Source organism: Lissotriton vulgaris, chromosome 1_1 (genome assembly GCF_964263255.1).
Source record: "Lissotriton vulgaris chromosome 1_1, aLisVul1.2, whole genome shotgun sequence".
NCBI classification, from domain to species: domain Eukaryota; kingdom Metazoa; phylum Chordata; class Amphibia; order Caudata; family Salamandridae; genus Lissotriton; species Lissotriton vulgaris.
This window is the reverse complement of record NC_141685.1, coordinates 1,323,298,768-1,323,321,515: the sequence shown is the minus strand read 5'-3', so window position 1 is coordinate 1,323,321,515 and position 22,748 is coordinate 1,323,298,768. Positions and strand designations below refer to the sequence as shown.

The 22,748-nt window shown below is 46.0% G+C and overlaps 1 protein-coding gene across 2 annotated transcripts in view; it reads left to right on the top strand.

Moving 5' to 3' along the window:
• The first annotated feature begins 456 nt into the window (after positions 1-456).
• Positions 457-22,748, top strand: part of LOC147749086 (retinol dehydrogenase 16-like) — a 94,358-nt gene continuing 72,066 nt past the window's right edge. The window contains exon 1 of one of the 2 annotated variants that reach the window (XM_086965984.1): positions 457-845. Coding sequence is in view for 1 of the 2 variants with exons in the window: in XM_086965976.1 (XP_086822102.1) it covers positions 851-934 (84 nt within the window). In the remaining variant the exon portion in view is untranslated. Of the gene's footprint in view, positions 935-22,748 lie in introns of both variants that reach the window. The other variant, XM_086965976.1, reaches the window with a different exon arrangement.

Below are 22,748 nucleotides of genomic sequence, written 5' to 3'. Positions count from 1 at the left end.
ATATAATATCAAGAAAAAGTAAAGGATCCATTTACAGATTAGAATCATAGACCCCGGACTTCTTTCCTTGACCACTGCAGAGAGGGTGTGGCATAATGGGCACAGCTAACAACTTTGAGCTTGATTAGCTTCGGCGTCGGATCTGACCTGAGGTTCTCTCAGTCTCAGAGAGTTATTTTTTTTCTTCAGTTTAGGACATATTTATTTGGTTTTAAGAGAAACACAATACAAGATAATAAAATAATACATGAGAATCGAATGAGAAAGAACATAAGGTATAAAAAATGACTATAAAATAACCGTTCAACAGGAAGTGATAGGAGAAAAGGAAAAGAAAAGAGTGGAAAGAAGAAGAGAGAAAAAGAGACAAAAGGAGAAAAGGAAGAGAGGACAGTACAGGAAGAAAGAAGAAAAAAGAAAAGGAAGAAAAAGGAAGTCTCACAGAGTTATAACCTCAGGCAAACGAACGTCCTGTAACTTGTTAGTGTTTTCATGTCTAGTCTGTTCGGGAACGTTTGGAATTCCACAGCAGCTTCTCCCCCATCCCCGCCGCCACAACCGGGCACGCTCCCTTGCTGGCTGCTGGGGTGCGTGAGCAGGCTTCTTGAGGTCGGAGAAGATTAACTGGTTGCGCTGGTTCGACGCTGCTAACGCCCATTACGCGCTCATGGCTAAAACGCGGCTCAACGGCACAGTGGTCACAAGAAGTCCCTGGCTTCTGGTGTGACTCATCTTTTCCGGTGTGCGGACTGTTTGGTGGCGCCTGGAGGAGGGGCGGCGCCGGCGGGTCTCAAGGCTCCAGCGCTGAAGCAGGCATTGTGGTTCAGAGGCACTAAGAACTTAAGGTACGATGCATTCTCCTCTGGCTGCCGAGCGCTGGCCGCTATCTCGTCCTTCTTGCCTTTCGTTGTGGACAGAAGGACATTATGGGGAGGTACACTGCGTCGCCGATTCGGGTCGATGCCGCCCTGTTTGTTGCTATTTTGCGTTGTGAAGCATGTGATGGCGCTATCTTTACTTTTTAACAGTGCATTGACTCCTCCGGGCGGCTGTGTTGTTCGATTGTGGTGTTTTTCACTTTTTTATTTTTTGCATATTTATAAAGCGCGAACTCGACCCGAAGCAGGGCACAAGTCCTAAACAAGCATTTGCAATGCAACATGTCTCGCGTTTACTCAAGTTTGAGCTATTGGCATTGTAAATGACAACGCCTATTATTTATGTTTTGGTTTTTAAAACATAAATAATAGGCAGTGTCATTTACAATGCCAATAGCATAAACGTGCGCAAATGCGAGACGTATTTTGCATTGCAAATGATTGTTTCTTGTTCAACCTCCACATCTCAGGCAAAGCTACTTCTGGAATTCTGCTTGACCACACAGCAATTTTTGCAAGAATCATGTATTATCGGATTTTGGGAGGAATGCAAGATTGCAAAACCTGGCTCACTAAGGGGCATATTATCAAGGGGGTTTATTTCCGCTTTTTTGGCTTTAAAAGCCAAGAAAGCGGAGATAAAATTATCTCCCTATTACCTAGCTGTCGCTAACACCAGTTAGCGACAGCTAGTAGGAGATAGCGACCATCTTGGGCCCCGCTTTACATGTCAGTGATATTTATCACTAATGACATTCAAAGTGGGCGTGCCAAGATGTTAGCGACTGGAAACAGTCGCTAACATCGCTATCTCCTATTACCAACTTTTGGAGATTTTCGCGCTAAGCGCGAATATCTCCAAAAGCTAACACCTGCCCCTGAGCAGTTCTTAGCCATTTTATCCAATGGTAGGTGATAACATGGCTAAGAGCATTAGCTCGGTAATGCATGAATATCGCGGACTTTTCAGCGATATTCATGCATTTCGGCCGATTTTTATCGCTTAGGAGATAAACCTTGATAATAGCAAGGTTCCTAAGCGATCAAAATCGCTGCAGCTCGGCGATAAAAATATCGCCGCTAAACCAACATAGCGATAATTATCGCTAGTTGTTGGTAATATGCCCCTAAATTATTAATATGTCTCGAGCTTGAGAAAAGCAGATTGAAAATGAGATTCCGACCACTATGTCAAGCTTCACCGAGTGCTAAACAATTTAAACGTGCAAAAAGCCTGGGAAACCAACTCTTTACAGCAACTGTTCAAAGTAATACTAAGTTATGAAACTTGTGCTCTTTCATTAAAACCAGACTTAAATTCGTCCAATCGCTAAAACACATCTGCATATTACTATCTCCCCAAAAACACAACGCAGACTTACCTGGCAGAAAGCTCTGTAATGAAATCTAAAAAAAGTTATGCAAGACTTTGTGCAATTTGGCACTGGAGAGATACGTCAATATTGGAAATATCAAAGATCATCAGCTGCCTGAGGCTGCGTGCTCAATAGAAGGAATCTTTGGCTCACGTTCAATGCTTTTATTGTCTTCATGCAGAAAGAACAAGCATTTGCAATGCAACAGGTCTCGCATTTACGCGAGTTTGAGCTATTGGCATTGTAAATGACAATGCCTTTTATTTGAAAAAAACGAAAACAAAAAAGACATTGTCAATTACAATGTCAATAGCTCAGAACTGGCGGAAATGGGAGACCTATTGCATTGCAAATGCTTGTTTTAGCAGCCTATTACACCAATATGGTTTATCCGACTTTTCAGAAACCATATTAACTATTGAACCCGAGTCCACCATTACTTCATGACATACACCTCCTATTTTGATGTTGCAGAATGGCCCATCCTTACCAGCAATCACCCCTACCACATGGTCATTGTCCATTGCAACAGCATTCAACCGATTCACTCCGCGAGGTGAATGCTCACCTACATCCTTTGGAAGGGTTCCCACTGTTAAAATTGTCGTAGTGTTCATTCCCTCATTCTTCTGTACAAACTGCTGTTCCACATCTGGAGCACAGCTCACTCTGACAGTGGCGCCATTTCTGCAAACTTTCACAAAGCAACCAACTCTTTTGGACTTGGCACATATTTCCCATGAGCTGGACTAATGAGATTATTGCCCAAATGATTGTGCGAACTGCATCAATAACACGTGCAAGACGGGCAGATGTATCAAAGGGTTTTGCCCATTCTGTGTCTATGGGGAAATGTGTTGATACATATGGCTCTTGGTCACTCTATTAGGTTTATGAGCATATTGTATTTTCTTTACAGCATTCAACGTTCAAAGGTTCTACCCCACCAGACGCACCTTAGCAATGTTCACTGTTTCATCCAGCGTAAGATTAGTGAAACATAAGAAATGCTCTTGCACTTTCTTAAAATAACAATTGAAAACAATTTTGTCTCTCAAATACTGATCTTTAGCACTCTCAAATTTGCAGCTGCTGCCCAAAAACCTAAGAGCGGCTACATGTTGGACAACATTCTCGCCAGCAGCTTGTTTTCTAGAATAAAAGTTAAACCTCTCCAAAACAAGACTGGGTTCAACAGAGAATTGTGATGCTAATCTTTTTTCTGCCTCTACAAAGGTATTCCAACTTTCAGCATCCCCGGATTCCTCATAAGGTGCTGGAATTTCAGGAAAGTTATAAAATATTTACTGACCTTCTTTGCTGAGACAGTGATTAGGAATGGCTCATTTCCCGGTTATACTGTAATTTACGTGGAGAAAATCACCAAAATCAAAACCAGCATTTCCCTCTCTCCACCTGCCCCTACTTCCTTTTGTGTCCCAAGTTATTCTCCCACTCACACCTTTACTCACTTTCCCCTCATTTCCAAGGATAACTTTTTTTCACTCCTACACAAAGTCTCCTCTGGCTCTCCCAGCGATTGTTGCCCCCCCTCAGTCCTTCGAGAAGCCTTTACCTCCTGTCCAGACCCCCCCCTTGCTCTCTTGAACAACTCTTTGGCCACAGGGGAGGTTCCTGGACCCTTTAAACAGGCCGAGGTGGTTGCCATCCTCAAAAAACCTTCGGCAGACCCTTCCATCATGAGCAACTTTCGCCCAATTTCTCTTCTTCCTTTTCTTAGCAAAGTTTTAGAGTCGCATGTCACTCATACTCTCAGTTCCTTTGTGGAAGACTCTGGTGTACTGGACCCCCAGCAGGCTGGATTTAGACCTGCGCACTCAACAGAAGCCGTCATTCTTTCTGTTATGGAGGAACTGCGCAGGGGAGCGGACGCGAACACCTGCCAGGCCTTGGTCCTCCTGGACCTGTCGGCCGCCTTTGACACGGTCGACCATGAGATCTTGGTCGACCGTGTCGGGGAGGCTGGCATCCGGGGCACCGCTCTGGCCTGGGTCCGATCCTTTCTGACCCAACGCCATCAAGCTGTCAGACTATCCCAGTTCACTGCTTCCCAGGTTAAACTGTCCTGTGGTGTCCCACAAGGCTCTTCCCTCTCTCCCCTCCTCTTTAATCTGTATCTTTCCCCACTTATCCGTGCCCTCCGTCAGTTTAATGTCACAGCATTCAACTACGCTGATGACATACAACTAATCTTCAACATTGATTCCTCCACTGACTCTATTGCCACCTTCCAAAATACCCTGTGCTTTATCAGCAATTGGATGAGCTCAAACCATCTGAAGCTCAACCCCGACAAGACCGAGCTCGTTCTTGTCGGGGGTTCCCTCAACCCTTGGGACTCTTCTTTCTGGCCTCTCAGCCTCGGCAGTCCACCCAGCCCCGCCAACTGTGTCAAAAGTCTGGGAGTCGTCATCAGTAGCAACCTCTCCATGACGCCCCAGATTAGCGCGGTAGTCTCCTCCAGCCATTTTCAATTAAGAAAAATTAAGAAAATCTCCCGGTTACTTACTTCCGAGGCCCTTACCTTGGCCCTGATGGCGCTTGTAATATCGAGGTTAGACTACGCCAACGCGCTCTATGTAGGCATCCCAGCCTACCAACTTAGGCGGCTTCAGCTGATCCAGAATCAGGCTGCCCGCCTGATCCATTTCCTCCCAAGAGATCAACATGTCCGCCCCCTTCTAAAAAGCCTTCATTGGCTCCCTGTAGCCGCCCGCTGCAAGTTCAAGTTGGGCTGTATCATCTCTAAATCTCTTGCCGGTCAGGGCCCCCTCTTTATTTCCTCTCTTCTTCAACCCTACGTCCCTTCTCGCACTCTCCGGTCTTCCCAAATGGCCTTGCTTTCCATCCCTAGATATAAGAGGAAGAAACACGGCGGGCTTAAGTTCTCCTTCCTGGCCCCCACTTTTTGGAATTCCCTCCCCTTGTCCCTCAGATCGACCACTTCGTACCCCAGTTTTAGATCCGCCCTTAAAACTTTTCTTTTTACAGAATCTTATCAATAAATGGCCTTTTTGCTCTATCTTCTGCTCTCTTTACTTTGGCGCCAAGAAACCTAATGGTGTTAGTTGCGCCTTTACAAATTTGTTTAACATAACATAACATAACATACGCCCTCAATTGTGACCACATAGATTTTGTAAACCAGCACCCAGAGTTTCTATTCTAATTTTTGCTTTCCAGGTTCCATAAGAAATGAGAGGGTTGTTAGACATTGCCTCCTCCTAACATGCCAACAATAAATATACCACAAGTTAGCTGAAATAATGCCAAAACAAGATTAAAAAAAAAAAAAAATTAAGGGAACTTGTGAAAAAGGCAAAAGTTCAATAACGGCCAAGAAAAGTAACAGTAGTAATAGCCCACAGGTACCGGTTCCCAGTGGCAGTTGGTGATCCACAAAAAAAGTGGATCGACATAAGTAAAATTAAACATACAAACAAACATTTACATTTCAAAATGAAAAAAAAACATTCACTTACCTTCTTATCCTGCAGCAAGTACTTGGTGTTCTCTGGCTGGCTCCAGACTCTAGCAGCGCGAGGTCCGGCAGCTCCTTATCTAATCCAGACACTGCACACATGCTGCATGAGAGAATTGTCTGGATTCAGCGTACAAGGCTGTGGAGAAGTGTGGCTCACTGGTTAGAGGAGGCAGACCTGGAAGCAGAGGTCAGCCCGGGACCAGGGTTTAATTCCTGGCTCGGCGGGGTCTTGAGTCCTAAAATGTCCATGGACTCGACAATTCTCGCTCCGGTGCCTACTCGATTCACGGGTTCACACTCTGTGACTCTGGGCAATAGCTTGCTTAATCTCCACAACGGTCCCTCGCGGCGGGGTGCCTGGCTTTCACCTTGCGGATACCGTGCCGGGGTTATCTCACAGGGGAATACCAGGACGGGTTCCCTAAGCAAGCGCTTAGAGACCGGTTGGTGATTTGCGCTATATAAATTCCTGTACATTTACATTTACAAGGCTCAGTTAAACACAGAGGGCCAGATGTACGACCCTAAATAGCATGCGCTAACGGGTTTGCGACACATTTGCGCATGCAAAAATGAGTAGGGCCATGTACAATTCCCATTTAGCGAGTCGCAATTGTTTTGCGATTGCTAGATAGGATTTGCGACTTGCTATTAGGAAGGGGCGTTTCAAGAGTGTCCCTTCCTAATAGCGACTCTCTACCCCATGCATGAACGTTTTGCACCCGCAATTGCAGTTGTAAAACCCTTGTAATTTACCACCCTCTTCAAATGGGTGGTAATGCACTCGCAAATGTAAAGGGGTACCCTGGGGACCCCTTTCCCTTTGCAAATGCAGGGGGAAATATTTTTTAGGGCAGGCAGTGGTCCCAGGGACCCCTACCTGCTCTTAAAAATAGAACATTTTATTTTTTATCTTTTTTAAACACATCCTGTTTTTGAGCTGCATTAAAAAAATGCTTTATTTAAAAGCAGTCCCAGACATGGAGGTCTGCTGGGCCCAGCAGGCCACCATCCCTGGGAGGGCAAGCCATTCCCAATGGGGTCGCAAATTGCGAGTGCCTCAGGAATATTGATGAAGCATGCAATTTGAGACCCCGTTGGGAATCGCAAACAGTGTGTCAGACACTGTTGTACATGGCATTTTGCAACTTGCAAATTGCGACTCACAATCAAGCGTAATTTGCAAGTTGCAAATTGTCCTGGTCGTACATCTGGCCCAGAATCTATTAAGAACTCTGACATTTTCAAATCATCGAAATGCAAAGTACAGCCTCGGGGGCAATCCGGCACGGATTCACCTCCTGAGGCAGTAATGTAACAAAAATTGAGCCCCCCCATCAAGGTACATGGAGGGGCCCCCGTTCTGGATTCAGTCAGGTCAGAGTACTACGCTGAGGGTGGCCTCTGCTGGTCAGACCTACCCCCCCCCGCCCCTGTAGGTTGAGGGCCTGTGTCATGCCACTGGGAGGAGGGTCTCCTCAGGGCTTTATGTGGGATGAAAAACTGGGGGATGTTATCTCATAGGTGCGTGGCCAATGTAATAAGGGTGTGGCTTAAAACACTTAAGCTAAAAATCTGTATGTAGCACAGTGTGCACGTAATATTACACCTACAACAAAACAGCACTATTGGCTTTGTCAATGGTTATAAATTGCATAACTATGAATTTGTTGTATATTATACTGAAAATGTTTCAGTTTTTTGTGAGACAGGGTGTGTCCTAAGGGCTGGAGCTGCCGACTTTCGAACTGAGAAAGCAGGTTTGAGCCTCACATTGGCTCAACATCCTCTGATTCAAAATATGAATATGTGTCTGGGTGATTTAACTGGTGGTGCCCATGTAAAGCGCTCCAAGTTTGGCTATATAAGGCTGAAAAATCAGCCTCTTTAAAGTTACCTTAAAAGCAGTGACAGATGGTAACATAACAGCGTTAGGGGTTTAATGTTTTTTTCACCCTGAGGGTAGAAATGGAGAGGCCAAAAGGGATCTGTCTCGGCACCTGCTTTTGAGAACTGCCTGTGCAGAGCACCTACAGGACCCAGCCCACTTAAATCCCTGGGTCTCCTGTTACATTATGGAAACGCTCTATTATAGTGTTCTGGGCCAAGGGTTTCCTACATTTACTACAGTTGTACATGGTTCACGAAGTCTACACCAATCAAAATAAAGTAAAGAGAAACATTTGCAGATAAATCCATTGGACAAGACTCCCAACCTTCACAACATATAACTCCTCCCGTCATCCCTTGCGAATGCAATAGAAGTGGTCTCTGGTCTGAGGGTGCGAGCTTGAGTGAATACACTTTTACTCAGAACTAAAGTACTGGTTGCGTTGACTTTTCAAACACTTATAATTTAAACATTTAATCACATTCACATTCACCCCCCAAAATAACCAGTCTATATTAAATCTCCAGAACAAGAACCTAGATGTAATGCATGAAATGCACCTTAAAACACAATGCAAAGAACTGCTACAGTTCTCCAGCCGTGAAAACACAAACAACAAGCTGTAGGTGGTGCAAATCGGTTTTGGTGCGTCGCGGCGGGGGTGAGGGCTGATGAGAGGGGGGTTAATGGAGCGTAAAACTGCACCCACGGCAGGAAAAATTAAAGCAATTTAATCAGCATCACTGGAACCATGTAAGAGGGGTGTTGCTGTCTGCAGGGCTTTAATGCAGACAGCTCCATACAGATTGGTACCCTGGTTTGGGCTAAACCCACCCATGTCAAAAGGCGGCCTTGATTGTAGGGTTTCTGTTTGAACCACAATTGTTTAAAAAAAGAAATCTGCAGCACTATCTGCTTTTACATTGGAAACCAAAACCAAACCAAATAAAGGCGTAATCGATGGGTTGTAATACAAACAATGAAAGCCCTCTGCGCCGCATTTGTTTAATAAAAGGATTCTATAGTTGGAGAGCTTGCAAGATGTAACTGTATACAAAAGATTACAGTTATGTGTATGGTTGTAGGAAAAGCTGAGCACATAAGAGGTAAACAACATGGACATGGGAGAACACGAAAACAGTGGAAACAAGGGACACATCGTAAAGGAGGCTGCAACAGAAGAAGCAGAATAAAGGAAATTACAAAGAGAGTAGGAGAGAGGGTGAGGTATGTTAAAAGGCTATTGATGGAGAGGAGAAAGTAGGAAGACGAGAAGAGCAGGGGCAGGGAAAAAGGGTGTAGAAACAAAAAAAGGCAAATGGCAAAGTGAGAGAATAAGACATGGATGGGAAATAGTGATGTTGAGATAGAGGGGAAGAGAAAAGCATTAAGAAAGGGAAGGAAGCGAAATGAGGGAGTGGAAGAGAGGTGTGTGTCAGAATGAGACAATATTTAATAAGATTACCGCTTGGGCCATATTATAGAAACGTTGGAGTGGTGCCAAAACATTATACAATAATTTTGCACTGTTTTTAATTTGTATCAAATAAAAATAGTCAAGTATAGCCGAAGGAAGACAAACGGAAATTATGAGAAAAGGGGGGGGTTAGAAGAGTAGAATGTTTTAGAGGGGTTGAACTGGCAGATTAAAAATGTGAGGCAGGACACCAGAGGAGAAAGATGGACAGGCGAGTCAGAGAGGTCACGTGTATGTCTGCGAGTAAACGAGAATGTGTGTGAGCAGAATGAAAGATACCAGTGCTGGCAAAAGGGGAAACAAAATACACCTGGATACCGTAAATAGGGGTATGCATAAAAGGGGTGGGATCACAAGGGGAAGAGTCTGACTGTCAGCGTATACACTAAAAACAAGCGCTGCCTGGGAGCAGCTGCCCCCAAACTAAGGGAGAAACGAGGGAACAGAATACTCACCTCTGAGGGCCGGGTATCGGCGTGGGAAGGAGCCTGGAGTGAAGCAGTCAATGCGGTGAGGTGCGGTTTCACGGTAGTGACTGTGTCCCCATCGAGGAGACTCAGCTGCACCAGCGTGAGTGCGGTGCATCTGGCAAGAGGAGCCGGAGAAGGGATGGGCCAGCAGCGCAGAGGTGCAGTGGCCGGTCGATGAGCTGGTGGAGAGCAGTTGATCCTGTTATCTTCTTGTAGGCGGGACTCCATGAGTGGAGAAGCCGGCCACAGGCAATCGTCGAAGCGTGTGCTGGTTGACACAAGGCCATCGTAGGCCTGTCTGAGGCGCGAGTGGTGAGGAGGATGCACTGAGCCAGAGCATGTGGGAGCAAGGGCTGAAGAAAATATATAAAGAGATAATAAACCGGACTAAGCCCAAGGGCAGAAAGACTGGGAAGTGATGAAGAACAAGAGGGTCAGCAAGAAGGAGAGAGCTCCCAGAAGAGCTATACCTTCTAATTGCCACAAGATGGCGCTGCTCACTAAAAATAAAAATAAACTACTAGCTAAACAAGCACGCGCCTCAGCAGCAGGGAAGGGGGCATGCGCGATTTCCTAGCAGGATGTGCGACCATATGGCGCGCGCGCTCCCGCTAGGACATCCCCACACGTGCATGCGCTGCCATTGCAAGCAATGCAACGCGTGCAGGTGTTTGCTGGGAAAGCTGTGCCCATGGCATTAGGTCTCTCTCTATGCAGCACATGCGCGCTGCGTAGGCGAGACCTAAAAAGGACTATTGCTCCCAGCCTTTCGCCGGCTGGTGATCAGAACATGTGCTGCTGCTGTAAAAGCTTGCTTTAACACAGCAGACATGGCACTGGCTTATGGCCTGGCAAAATGTACAAATATAGCGTAGAGTAAACTGAACACATACATTCAGCAACAAAGGTTCTGTTTTAACTGTCCTAAACTGTCCAACACGTTCGCCTATGTGTCTCAGTGTTACAGTATATCCTCAGCATGAAACTAACTAATGAGTTTTGACTGACAGTTTTGCATTTGATTTGAACTGTGTAATGTCATAGATATTCTAATGGTTGCAAATGTGCCGAGAAAGTCCAATGCAACGTTTTTTTACATCTGTTCAAAAAGATTCACATATCAAGGAAGTGTATCCTCATTTGCAGCAGTGTGTGGGCCCATTCATTTGAGGCAAGGCTTTACATTTTGCACCCATAGCATATTACTAATGCTGGCTTTGGAGCACAGAGACTCTCAGGAGCAGCCAAACAAATACCACTCACTGGGTGCTGCACTGACCTCCCTGAACTCTCTCCTTCGAGGGGATCTCTGCTCCGTCCAAATGTAGGACAATCCATCAGCAGCAGTTTAAAACTACCTCATTTTCATACGCTGCTGCACCCTCTCCTGTGCAAGAGGGATTTGTAGAGTTCGTACTTGCTCTGGAGAGACCGAACTGATTTTGTAACTAGGTACAGCAATCTGGCTGTGAGAGGTCTCATAATCCTCACACTGATACCCACACCTGTTTAAGAAATAGGGCACACAACTATTTAATTCAAAACGCCCATGCACACTACTCCTGACTTTTCGGACCCAGGAGCTAAATGCCAAGCCTGCTTTCCACGACTGGTGGGAGAGAGAGAGATGCAGCGTCTGTGTGTTGCCTGCTGTTACAGGCAATCTTACTTCAGGTGAGCTACTTCACTCACATGAGAAGACAATTCTAGGGCTGCTTTGGACACTGTGTTACAATTGTCCTTCCTGATCCTCAGGAGATGAGGAACAGCCTCACAGTAGTAGGCCCTGCTTCAGTGATGTGGAATTACAATTCCACTCAGACATTACATTACTATCAATGAAAAATGGCGTGTTCTTTCTTGTTGGGAGTCTCACATTCAAGCCCCGCAAGGGGGTGGAGAATACGTTTGCTTTAGTGAACCTGCACTAGCATCTACTGTACGATTTAAGTTTAACTTTCCTTAGGTTTTAAAGTGTTCATGCAATTTGTGACTGTATTTTATTGGTGTTCTGAGATGCACAGCTGCTAAGATGATCCAGGTCATATGTGGCATCCTCAACTTGTCCTGCGTTTGTAGCCAACATTACGTTTACTTTTGAGACATGCAGTTTCACCAGTAGACGGTGTGCGACAATTAAACATGTTGACAAAATCACAAATAGAAAGATATGCAAGTTTAAAGATTATTCGAGAAAAAGGGTGCAGTTTGCGTTCTCATACGATCATTGGAACAATGCCATGTCGTCCTTAAATGGCATGAGACAGTCTGATTCAAGAAAGGTTTTCATGACGGTGTAATGGCCAGATCTGCCGACTTTGGGAAAACAGGCTCGAGCATTGGCATTGGCTCAAAATAGTGTGATTCTGGTCAAATCACTTAATCCACTGTGCTGCCTACCAAAAATGAATGTGTCCTTGTGTAACGTAACAGGTGGTCATATAAAGCGCTATAATTCGTGCTATATAAAACTGCACAAAATAAAAATAAAAAAGCACACGAGTCTTGTACCTCAAAGCCCCAGCCAAAGGAATTTAGAGAAGAGAGAAGGTGCAGCTTGTGTGACATGGGGACAGAAGGTCAGGGTCGCTGGCTCTCTCCTGCCCCGTGGCTTGATAAGGTTTTCAGAAGCGGTGTCCTTGCAATGGCAGTAGCATGGATGCTCGGGCACGTAGGCCATTATGGTCCTGCAAGACTTGGAGCCATCTTCGGATTGCAAGTTGTGCGCGACAGTGGGCAGCAGCGCGGGAAGAGGGCCAGCGATGTGGTGATGCAGCTTTGTTTGGAGGTTTCAGCACCGTGTCCGCGAACACCAAAAATGAATGTGTCCTTAATCTCCTGTGCTGCCTACCAAAAATGAATGTGTCCTTGTGTAACGTAACAGGTGCTCATATAAAGCTCTATAATTCGTGCTATATAAAACTGCACAAAATACAAATAAAAAAACACGCAAGTCGTGTACCTCAAAGCCCCAGCCAAAGGAATTTAGAGAAGCGAGAAAGAGCGGCTTATGTGACACAGGGACAGAAGGTCAGCGCTGCCGACTCTCTCCTTCCCCGTGGCCTGATAAGATTTTCAGAAGCGGTGTCCTTGCAATGGCGGCAGCATGGATGCTTTAGCGTGTAGGCCATTCTGGTCCTGCATGCTTTGGAGCCATCTTCAGATTGCAAGGAATGTGAGACAGTGGGCAGCAGTGCGGGAAGAGGGCCAGCGCTGTGGTGAAGTTGCTTTGTTTGGATGTTTCAGCACCGTGTCCGCAAATACTCTGTGAACGGGGGTGACGCAGCTGTGTTTGGAGTTTTCAGCACTGTGTCCACGAACACTCAATGAACGGGTGCTCATGTAAAGCGCTATAATTCATGCTATATAAAACTGCACAAAATACAAATAAAAAAGCACGCAAGTCGTGCACCTCAAAGACCCAGCCAAAGGAATTAAGAGAAGAGAGAAAGAGCAGCTTGTGTGACACGGGGACAGAAGGTCAGCGCTGCCGGCTCTCTCCTTCCCCGTGGCCTGATAAGGTTTTCAGAAGCGGTGTCCTTGCAATGGTGTCAGCATGGATGCTCCAGTGCGTTGGCCATTCTGGTCCTGCATTCTTGGAAGCCATCTTCAGATTGCAAGGTATGTGAGACAGTGGGCAGCAGTTCATGAAGAGGACCAGCGCTGTGGTGACGCGGCTTTGTTTGGAGGTTTCGGCACCAGGTCCGTGAACACTCTATGAGCAGGGGTGACGCAGCTTTGTTTGGAGGTTTCAGCACTGTGTCCGCGAACACTCTATGAATGGGTGCTCATGTAAAGCGCTATAATTCATGCTATATAAAACTTCACAAAATACAAATAAAAAAGCACTTGAGTTGTGTACCTCAAAGCCCCAGCCAAAGGAATTTCTTCACCCTTCAACCAGTGTGTTTCCTTCAAGCGTTCATTCAGCAGGAACATTTATTGCAAGCAGAACAGGAGGTAAAAGCAGGTCTGAGTTTATTTTTTGCATTGCGCTTTCAGTTTCAGTGAAAGCGCGATGCAAAAAATAAACATGTGCAACCATTAACAAAGCCCCTGTCCCAGCTGCGCACGTCGTGCAGCCTTTGTAAGCAGAACAAGCATGCAAGTGGTGCGCCCTTGCCACAGCGAGACATCTGTTTTGCATTATCGGACACGATAATGCAAAACAGATGTTGGGCCTGTGGGTAACTGACACCAATAGGCCGTGGGCAGAGCAATGCGCCCACCTTTGGCCAATTGCGTGCTGTCTTTGTTAAAAAGATGCACGCAAAGGCCAATATCGTGGGGCAAAACGAAAAGCACACGCACAAGCGTGTGCGATTCTTAGGTTAGTTTTAGATGCCCCTACATGAGGTCTTTCGCCAGAACAGAGCATACACGCTGTTACAGGCTCGAACTAAAAAAAGAAGTGGGGGGACTAATCTAGTTAGGCACTATGCAAGTGCCATCACGGTGCGCCATATCACAGCACACAACATCACCGTGCGCAACACCATGACGCAGGACATCACAGCGCACATGACATCACACATGGTATCACAGGAATTGACATCATATAAAGTGTCATCACAAGCCACAACTTTACACAAAGTGGCATCACAAGAAATGACATCAGATCTAAAGCCCTCACTTATATATTTCGCAGGTCTATCATGTGTATGTTTGAGCGCATTGAGAGGATAATAGCACAGTGAGCTATGGAAGATGAAATGTGACTTCTACACCTTGTAATCCCCCATTTTTATGTACCATATCCGGTATATTCATTTACAAACTTGTATCATTTATTGTACAAGTAATGTGCATGTGTTGATGTAAAGCTCTCTGACACCCTGCAATGGAATGACTAGGGTTTTACAAGAAATAATGGTGGTACTTAAATTATTTCAATGCCTTCTCAGGGGAAGCAAGCTCTATATAAATGCAATTTGCTTTGTGTAAATACTGGGAAAGACCAACACATCTGATAATTACAGTGCATGCATATCTCCTAAATAGGGACTGAATAAAGTGAAAAGCTCCCTCTCTTAAGTATGTGTGTAGTGCTAACAAGATGTGAGCCTTTGTTTGCCATCATCTTCATTTGCATCAGGTGTGAGTCTCCTGACTGCCCCAGCCAAGAGACTCAAACAGAAGGAGGCCTGATGACCTCTCAAATTAGGCCTTTGTTATGGGCCCAGCAGGAGTCTTAAATAAGAAAGCCCCATCCTGTCCCTGCCTGCACCTTGTTGCTTGTTACAGATGGAAAGCAGATAACGTGCAGGCGCTGCTGAAAGTGTCCCTGTGTTTGGAAATTACACCGGGACAAGTTCAGCACATTATTCAGTGAGGCCGAATTTCTTGGCAGGGTGGCCGGCGTTCACCTTGTGAAAAAAGTGGGTGGACGCAATCTACCTGCGTGTACACCTGACTCGTGCCCTGACCCGAAGGTATTGGAGAGCTTTACATGAGCACCAGTTAGGTTACACAAGGACACACTCAGGTTTTTTTTTCTTGGCAGGCATGTGGAGATTAAATGATTTACCCAGAGTCACAGAATGTTGAGCCAACGCCGAGGGTCGAACCTGGACCCCCAGCTCCAAATACGGTTGCCTTGGCCATTACGCCACATCCTCTCCTTTGCACTTGAAACGTAAATGGGGCCACATTTTGATAGGTGGCTATAGTGCTTAAAAAAGTCTTTAAAATGGTTTCAATTACAATCGTGACCAATACATGTGCTATTGGGAGTAGTTAATGTTTCCCGCGCCCATCCTCGTGACCGGGCACGCGTTCTATCGCAGACTGGGCCATGCAAAGATCCGAAGGTTTGGAAAGCATATCAGCTGATGGGTCTCTGCTTTGGGCTGATTAGTAGAGGCGCAGCGCAGCTAGGTGAACTAAAAGGAGATATCTGCAAATAAGATAGTTTTGCATCAGCATACAAGCAAGTCGCAACTAAGCAGGACTGAAGTGTTTTCACTAGTGTGTTTGTTGTCCTGTCAAACACAAAGTCTATAGTCTGGAATTTTCTTGCTGTATGAGGGTTCACTGAGCCTGAGTTTCCATTACACATAATGTGCAACGCATTTGAGGTGAATAATAATTGCATATATGACAACAGACTGAATTCAGGTGGATGCCTCTGGATTTTTGACCCCAAAAATGATTTGTTGCATCCGTCTCTCGCCTAAAATGCCTCTGCTTCAATATATGTCAGTTGGCTGCAGTCCCCCGATTTGTCTTTTTAAAAGCTCCCACTTTTCACTTTTAAAATGTTGGCATGTATGAATGTGATAAAGGTGAACAAGATGGTTTTACTGTGCAGAAGTAAGTTGGTCGCGTCATAGAGCTTTTTTGCATGACTTTCAGCCATGCTGAACATCAGCCGTGCTGCTATACAACATGGCTGAAAGACATTGACAAAGCCAATAGCTCTGGCACTGCCGAGACCTATTGGCTTTGCCAATGCTTGTTTTATTTCCACTGGCATTGACATAAAAATATCTGTTTTATCGGAAGAATACTTTCAAAGTGGTGACAATAATAGAATTGCAAATGAAATGATGAGAGCCTGCCCAATGCAGCCTCGCCCTTGGACGGGCTACATATGAACTAACCAGATCCCAGAGCGTACTAAGGATGTTCCAGTGTGTTGCTGCATAGAGTCTAGACGTGGTCCCCTGGACGACAGGAAAGTCATTAAAGAACAGGAGCAGTGTGTAAAAAATGTTTATGTGACAGGTGTGAGTATGCAATCCTTAATTCCAGTGGCCCACTACTTTAAAAACCCTACTGTAACTAATTTAATACATCTAACTTTCCATGGCATATAAATTCTGATACATAAATACACTTAGGAGCAGTAGTGCGAAGCAGTGAAAACAGCAGAGCCTGGGTCAAATAGCCTCATCTGCTTGACCTTGTGAAAGTCCAGCTCTTGGGCCTACCAGCAGCACCTGTTATGATCTGTCTCACTGACCGACCAATCCCATGGCCTACTGGACTTCTTCTCTTCGCACAAACCTATTTTGTTCTTGCCTGTCCAGTCTGAAATAAGGCATTATCTCCTCAAATTTTCCAATCCAAAATCAAGCATAAACCTCTGCACCACCTGGTTGGCTGACATCTTCCACAATGGAAAAAAGCCTGTCAAGAAGGAACTTTCCTGCCCTAACCGTAAGCTCCTCCTTTCCTTTTCATCCTCTTCTTGAATTCCATTAGAAACAAACTAATTTCACATACAGGATAAGTGCCATCCCCACATAAATCAAACATAGTCATGCTTTGCATTTCTATCTCTTTGTAACCATGTTAAACGTGCACACTCAAAAAAGTCTGGTTAGGTTATTTTTCCCTTCTCGTTGTTGATAGCGGCTTCCTCAGATGTCCCTCTTCAAACTCATCAGTCCAAAAAATTCTAGTAATAGGCTAAAATGTAATAATTTTCGCAAAATATCTTAATAGTGTTCCTGTGTGCTCACATCATATACTCATCTCCCGGGTGAGCTGCGGGAAACTTCTTTTCATGTCATCCGCTAGTGCCTAAATTACACATTGACTGCTTTCCCCCAGTTCAATATCTTCTGGTTACACCAGGACCTTATATTGCCACTTCTAGAGCATTCCGCTTCAACAATTTCCTCTATATAGATCTGTTATATTCCTGCATTTTTTACTTATGCCCCAGTCGTAATACCCGTCTTGTTCATCATCTGTTTTCTTATTACTCTTCCATAAATGTTCTAGTTGTTCAAAATAGTCTGGACTCCCCTAACTCCAAATGGAACTCCTGTGTCGTGGAACCGGCTTATTTTTGTTTTAGAGTTTGGCATTACCAGAGAAACCCCTACCATCGACCCAGCAGAGAACATTGTTCTCACTGGGGAAAAGGTGACAGGAGCCCCATCATTGACTTGGGAATTGGTCATCCACACCCTTACCGCTTTGCACCAGAACCTGCTCAAAGGAAATAGCAACTTGGCAATCTAAACAATTTTTAGAACCAATAACGAAAAGGAACCTATACTCAACAATTTCCATATTTGGAAAACACTGGTTAGCTTGGAACCATAGCCATACTTGTGTGTAAACTATCTATAGATACAGAAGTGAAAGAAAGAAAATCAGTCTTCCTGACTAAAAAAACACATTGGCCCACCAATGAAGTTTCTGAAAAAAACTCCTGTCTGATTTAAAGGGTTCGCCCCTTAGTGCAGTTCAGAAAACCTTCTCTTGAATACATAGGAACTCAAAACCTCCAGCTGTTTACAGAGAACAATGAACATGGCTCTTTCAGCACAGACGCACATTTTTTTCAGGTTGATCTGGGATTCAAGAAACATGGGTGTTGTTGTGTTTCACAGGATATATACCTATATACCTTATAAAAACTATGTTCAACTAACATGGAGCAGGGAAATGTTTTGGGTGCAAAAATTCGAGTTGGCAATCCATTCTCTTTTATCGTACCTTGTGCTTTTCATTTTTGCAAAACAATAGTGACATCTCAGCACAACCCGGGCTGGTGGAGCTTCCCGCTGTGACTCAAGGTTCCCTCAGTATATGTCTGAGCCTGCGTCAGTGATAAAGTCCAAGGACACATCGGCCAGACGATAAAACAGTTATCAACAATGATTGGTCCGGAAAGTACAAAGCAGTAACTGAATGCTGATAACCCGGCGCGCAACACCCATTGAAATCAAAGGGCTTCAGTAGCCCCCACCCCCCCACCCGTCGTGTGTGGCAGCCGGGCTCAGACAGCTCCCGGGCACAAACACAGCCGCACCCGAGCACTTCACAGGTCCTTAAAAGACCGTGTGCACGTTAAAGAGGCTTTGTTGACGTTTCACCCCTTCTAAGAGCCCCTGCAGCGCCACTCTACCTACTGCTTAATGTTTCAGCCCCCACCAGAAATTTTTTCTTAACCCCCCCCCCCCCCCCTCCCCCCCTCCCCGAAATGCGGCTCTAGTGCGCCTCTGCTGATAGCTGTGTTAGGGCATGCTTCAGGATTACGTGTATGCATGGCTGAAACATGCATACACGAAATGAAAAATGTAGGGCGGTGCAGTGGCCTCACGGCGAAAGGTTTAGTGGGATTTGATAGTTCATTACCTCCTCGCCCGTCTTCCCGGATGCAGTCCTTACATTAGATAGTTCTCCTTGCTGGCAGAACCAATTCCCTAGCTGAAACTCAAAAAGTTCCCCCCAAAACGGCCCCCGTTACCCAGGAGCCACCACAAAAGCGAGGAGCTAACACACTTCCTGTAACATACCACATCAAAAAGACACCAGTACAACAGGAAATAGTCAACGGCCATGCCCGGGCGGGAGGGCGGGACTCAGGGCTGCATCCAGGATGACCAGGACTCGGAGAAATGAATATTGCCGGTAAGTAACCGGGGCATTCCCTGACAGTCATTCATAAAGGCGGCCATGCCTCATCTCTACTTGTTCCGACTCTGGCCTCAGCTGCAACCGCAGGCCAGGGGAAAATAACAACTCAAGAGCTGTCAAGCTTTCTTCCATTTCCACCCTACACATGCAGAGCTTTCTTAATCCAACCTGGTGGCTTTTTTTAGGTCTCGTAGCGATACAGCGCGTAAGCGCTGTACTCGCCGAGATCTATTGTTACGGAGTCTGCTTCTCGGGAGACAGCACCTGCCCTCGCATCTCGCAAAACGCGCTCGCCGTGTCTGTCTCCTGGGAAGCGCATACATACACAGGCACACTTCCCCCTGCACGCATGCGCACACACAGAGACCCAAACACGAGCGCACATACACGCACGCACACATACAGACACCCCCACCCCATGGTGTCGCACACATGCACACTCTCGCACACACACAAACAGGGGCACCGAGACCCCCCCAACCCCCGCCCACCCCGCCCACTTACCGCCACCACTTCAGCGGGGCTCCCAGTCACCACCGCTCCTCTGGCCAGGCACTCCGTGGGCTCGGGCTTCAAAAGACGGAAGTCCCGCCCCACGATAGGTTTCGTTTTCTCTGATGTTGAAGTTCCGCCCCACGATAGGTTTTGAATGCTGAAAGGCTGTTAATATGCAGATGGTGCAGAGGTGAAGGGGCTTAAATTCTTAAATTCACTGGCCATTATGGAACTTAAAATGAAGTATGGCATGCGGGAACACGTTTGTAGGCTGTGAAAGTACACAAAAAGCAAAGAACTTCACAGCGTACGGTAGGTGTGTTGTGTTCAAGAGAATTATATTTCATTTGAGTTAATGGGCAACCCATTGCAGCTGGAGGTCTTCTCCCGGCATACACTTTGTGTTATACCGTAGAGTGCAGGTGCCGTAGGTGCAATGTGGAACCGCAGAAATACAATCAAAACAAGGTTTTTTATTTATTATGTGGGATCTCCCACTCTTCAATCTCACTGTTACTTTTGGAGTCGAAGCTGCTTCAAACGTTTCATCACTCACTTTTGTCAAACTTTTTATGGTTCGATTTCCTTCAGCAAGTTTACCAAGCACCTGCTGCACTTGAATATGCAGAGTAGTGAGTGCAGAGTAGTGAGTGCAGAGTAGTGAGTAGTGAGTGCAGAGTAGTGAGTAGTGAGTGAAGAGTAGTGAGTAGTGAGTGCAGAGTAGTGAGTGCAGAGTAGTGAGTGCAGGGTAGTGAGTGCAGAGTGCAGAGTAGTGAGTGCAGAGTGCAGAGTAGTGAGTACAGAGTGCAGAGTAGTGAGTGCAGAGTAGTGAGTAGTGAGTGCAGAGTAGTGAGTAGTGAGTGCAGAGTAGTGAGTGCAGAGTAGTGAGTGCAGAGTAGTGAGTAGTGAGTGCAGAGTAGTGAGTGCAGAGTAGTGAGTAGTGAGTGCAGAGTGCAGAGTAGTGAGTGCAGAGTAGTGAGTAGTGAGTGCAGAGTAGTGAGTGCAGAGTAGTGGGTAGTGAGTAGTGAGTGCAGAGTAGTGGGTAGTGAGTGCAAAGTAGTGAGTAGTGAGTGCAGAGTAGTGAGTAGTGAGTGCAGAGTAGTGAGTAGTGAGTGCAAAGTAGTGAGTAGTGAGTGCAAAGTAGTGAGTAGTGAGTGCAGAGTAATGAGTAGTGTGTGCAGAGTAGTGAGTAGTGAGTGCAGAGTAGTGAGTAGTGAGTGCAGAGTAGTGAGTAGTGAGTGCAAAGTAGTGAGTAGTGACTGCAGAGTAGTGAGTAGTGAGTGCAGAGTAGTGAGTGCAGAGTAGTGAGTAGTGAGTGCAGAGTAGTGAGTAGTGAGTGCAGAGTAGTGAGTGCAGAGTAGTGGGTGCAGAGTAGTGAGTAGTGAGTGCAGAGTAGTGAGTGCAGAGTAGTGAGTAGTGAGTGCAGAGTAGTGAGTAGTGAGTGAAGAGTAGTGAGTGCAGAGTAGTGAGTGCAGAGTAGTGAGTAGTGAGTGCAGAGTAGTGAGTAGTGAGTGCAGAGTAGTGAGTGCAGAGTAGTGAGTAGTGAGTGCAGAGTAATGAGTAGTGAGTGCAGAGTAATGAGTAGTGAGTGCAGAGTAATGAGTAGTGAGTGAGAGTGCAGAGTAGTGAGTGCAAAGTAGTGAGTGCAGAGTAATGAGTGCAGAGTAGTGAGTAGTGAGTGCAGAGTAGTGAGTAGTGAGTGCAGAGTAGTGAGTGCAGAGTAGTGAGTGCAGAGTAGTGAGTGCAGAGTAGTGAGTGCAGGGTAGTGAGTGCAGAGTGCAGAGTAGTGAGTGAAGAGTAGTGAGTACAGAGTGCAGAGTAGTGAGTGCAGAGTAGTGAGTAGTGAGTGCAGAGTAGTGAGTAGTGAGTAGTGAGTGCAGAGTAGTGAGTAGTGAGTGAGTGTGCAGAGTAGTTAGTGCAGAGTAGTGAGTGCAGAGTAGTGAGTGCAGAGTAGTGAGTAGTGAGTGCAGAGTAGTGAGTAGTGAGTAGTGAGTGCAGAGTAGTGAGTAGTGAGTGCAGAGTAGTAAGGAGTGAGTGCAGAGTAGTGAGTGCAGAGTAGTGAGTGCAGAGTAGTGAGTGCAGTGTAGTGAGTGCAGAGTGCAGAGTAGTGAGTGAAGAGTAGTGAGTACAGAGTGCAGAGTAGTGAGTGCAGAGTAGTGAGTAGTGAGTGCAGAGTAGTGAGTAGTGAGTAGTGAGTGCAGAGTAGTGAGTAGTGAGTGAGTGTGCAGAGTAGTTAGTGCAGAGTAGTGAGTGCAGAGTAATGAATGCAGAGTAGTGAGTGCAGAGTAGTGAGTAGTGAGTGCAGAGTAGTGAGTAGTGAGTAGTGAGTGCAGAGTAGTGAGTAGTGAGTGCAGAGTAGTGAGTAGTGAGTGCAGAGTAGTGAGTAGTGAGTAGTGTGTGCAGAGTAGTGAGTAGTGAGTAGTGAGTGCAGAGTAGTGAGTAGTGAGTAGTGAGTGCAGAGTAGTGAGTAGTGAGTGCAGAGTAATGAGTGCAAAGTAGTGAGTAGTGAGTGCAGAGTAGTGAGTAGTGAGTGCAGAGTAGTGAGTAGTGAGTAGTGAGTGCAGAGTAGTGAGTAGTGAGTGCAGAGTAGTGAGTAGTGAGTGCAGAGTAGTGAGTGCAGGGTAGTGAGTGCAGGGTAGTGAGTGCAGAGTAGTGAGTGCAGAGTAGTGAGTAGTGAGTGCAGAGTAGTGAGTAGTGAGTGCAAAGTAGTGAGTAGTGAGTGCAGAGTAGTGAGCAGTGAGTGCAGAGTAGTGAGTAGTGAGTGCAGAGTAGTGAGTAGTGAGTGCAGAGAGTGAGTCAAACCTCTGCAGAAAAAAACCCTACCTGACCCCACTACGCTCTCCAACCTTCGCCCCATCTCGTTGCTCCCACTACTGTTCAAACTGACCGAAGCTGCAGTAAATAAACAGTTGACTAAACATCTAGAGGAAAACCACCTATTTCATCCTAACCAGGCTGGTTTCAGGGCCAAACACTCCACGGAGTCAGCCCTCCTACATACTGTAGAGACCCTCAAGATGGCACTGGACCAAGGGAAAAAGGCCGTCCTGATCCTGCTCGACCTGTCGGCGGCCTTTGACACGGTCTCACACCCCGTGTTGATAGGCCGCCTGACAAAGTCAGGGCTAGCAGGAACCGCCCTCGAATGGCTTAAAAACTTCCTAAGCCATAGGAGGCAAGTCACCATGCTAGGAAACTACTGCTCGGATGAAAAAACCATAAAGACAGGGGTACCACAAGGCTCAAGCCTGAGCCCGGTTTTGTTCAACCTTTATATG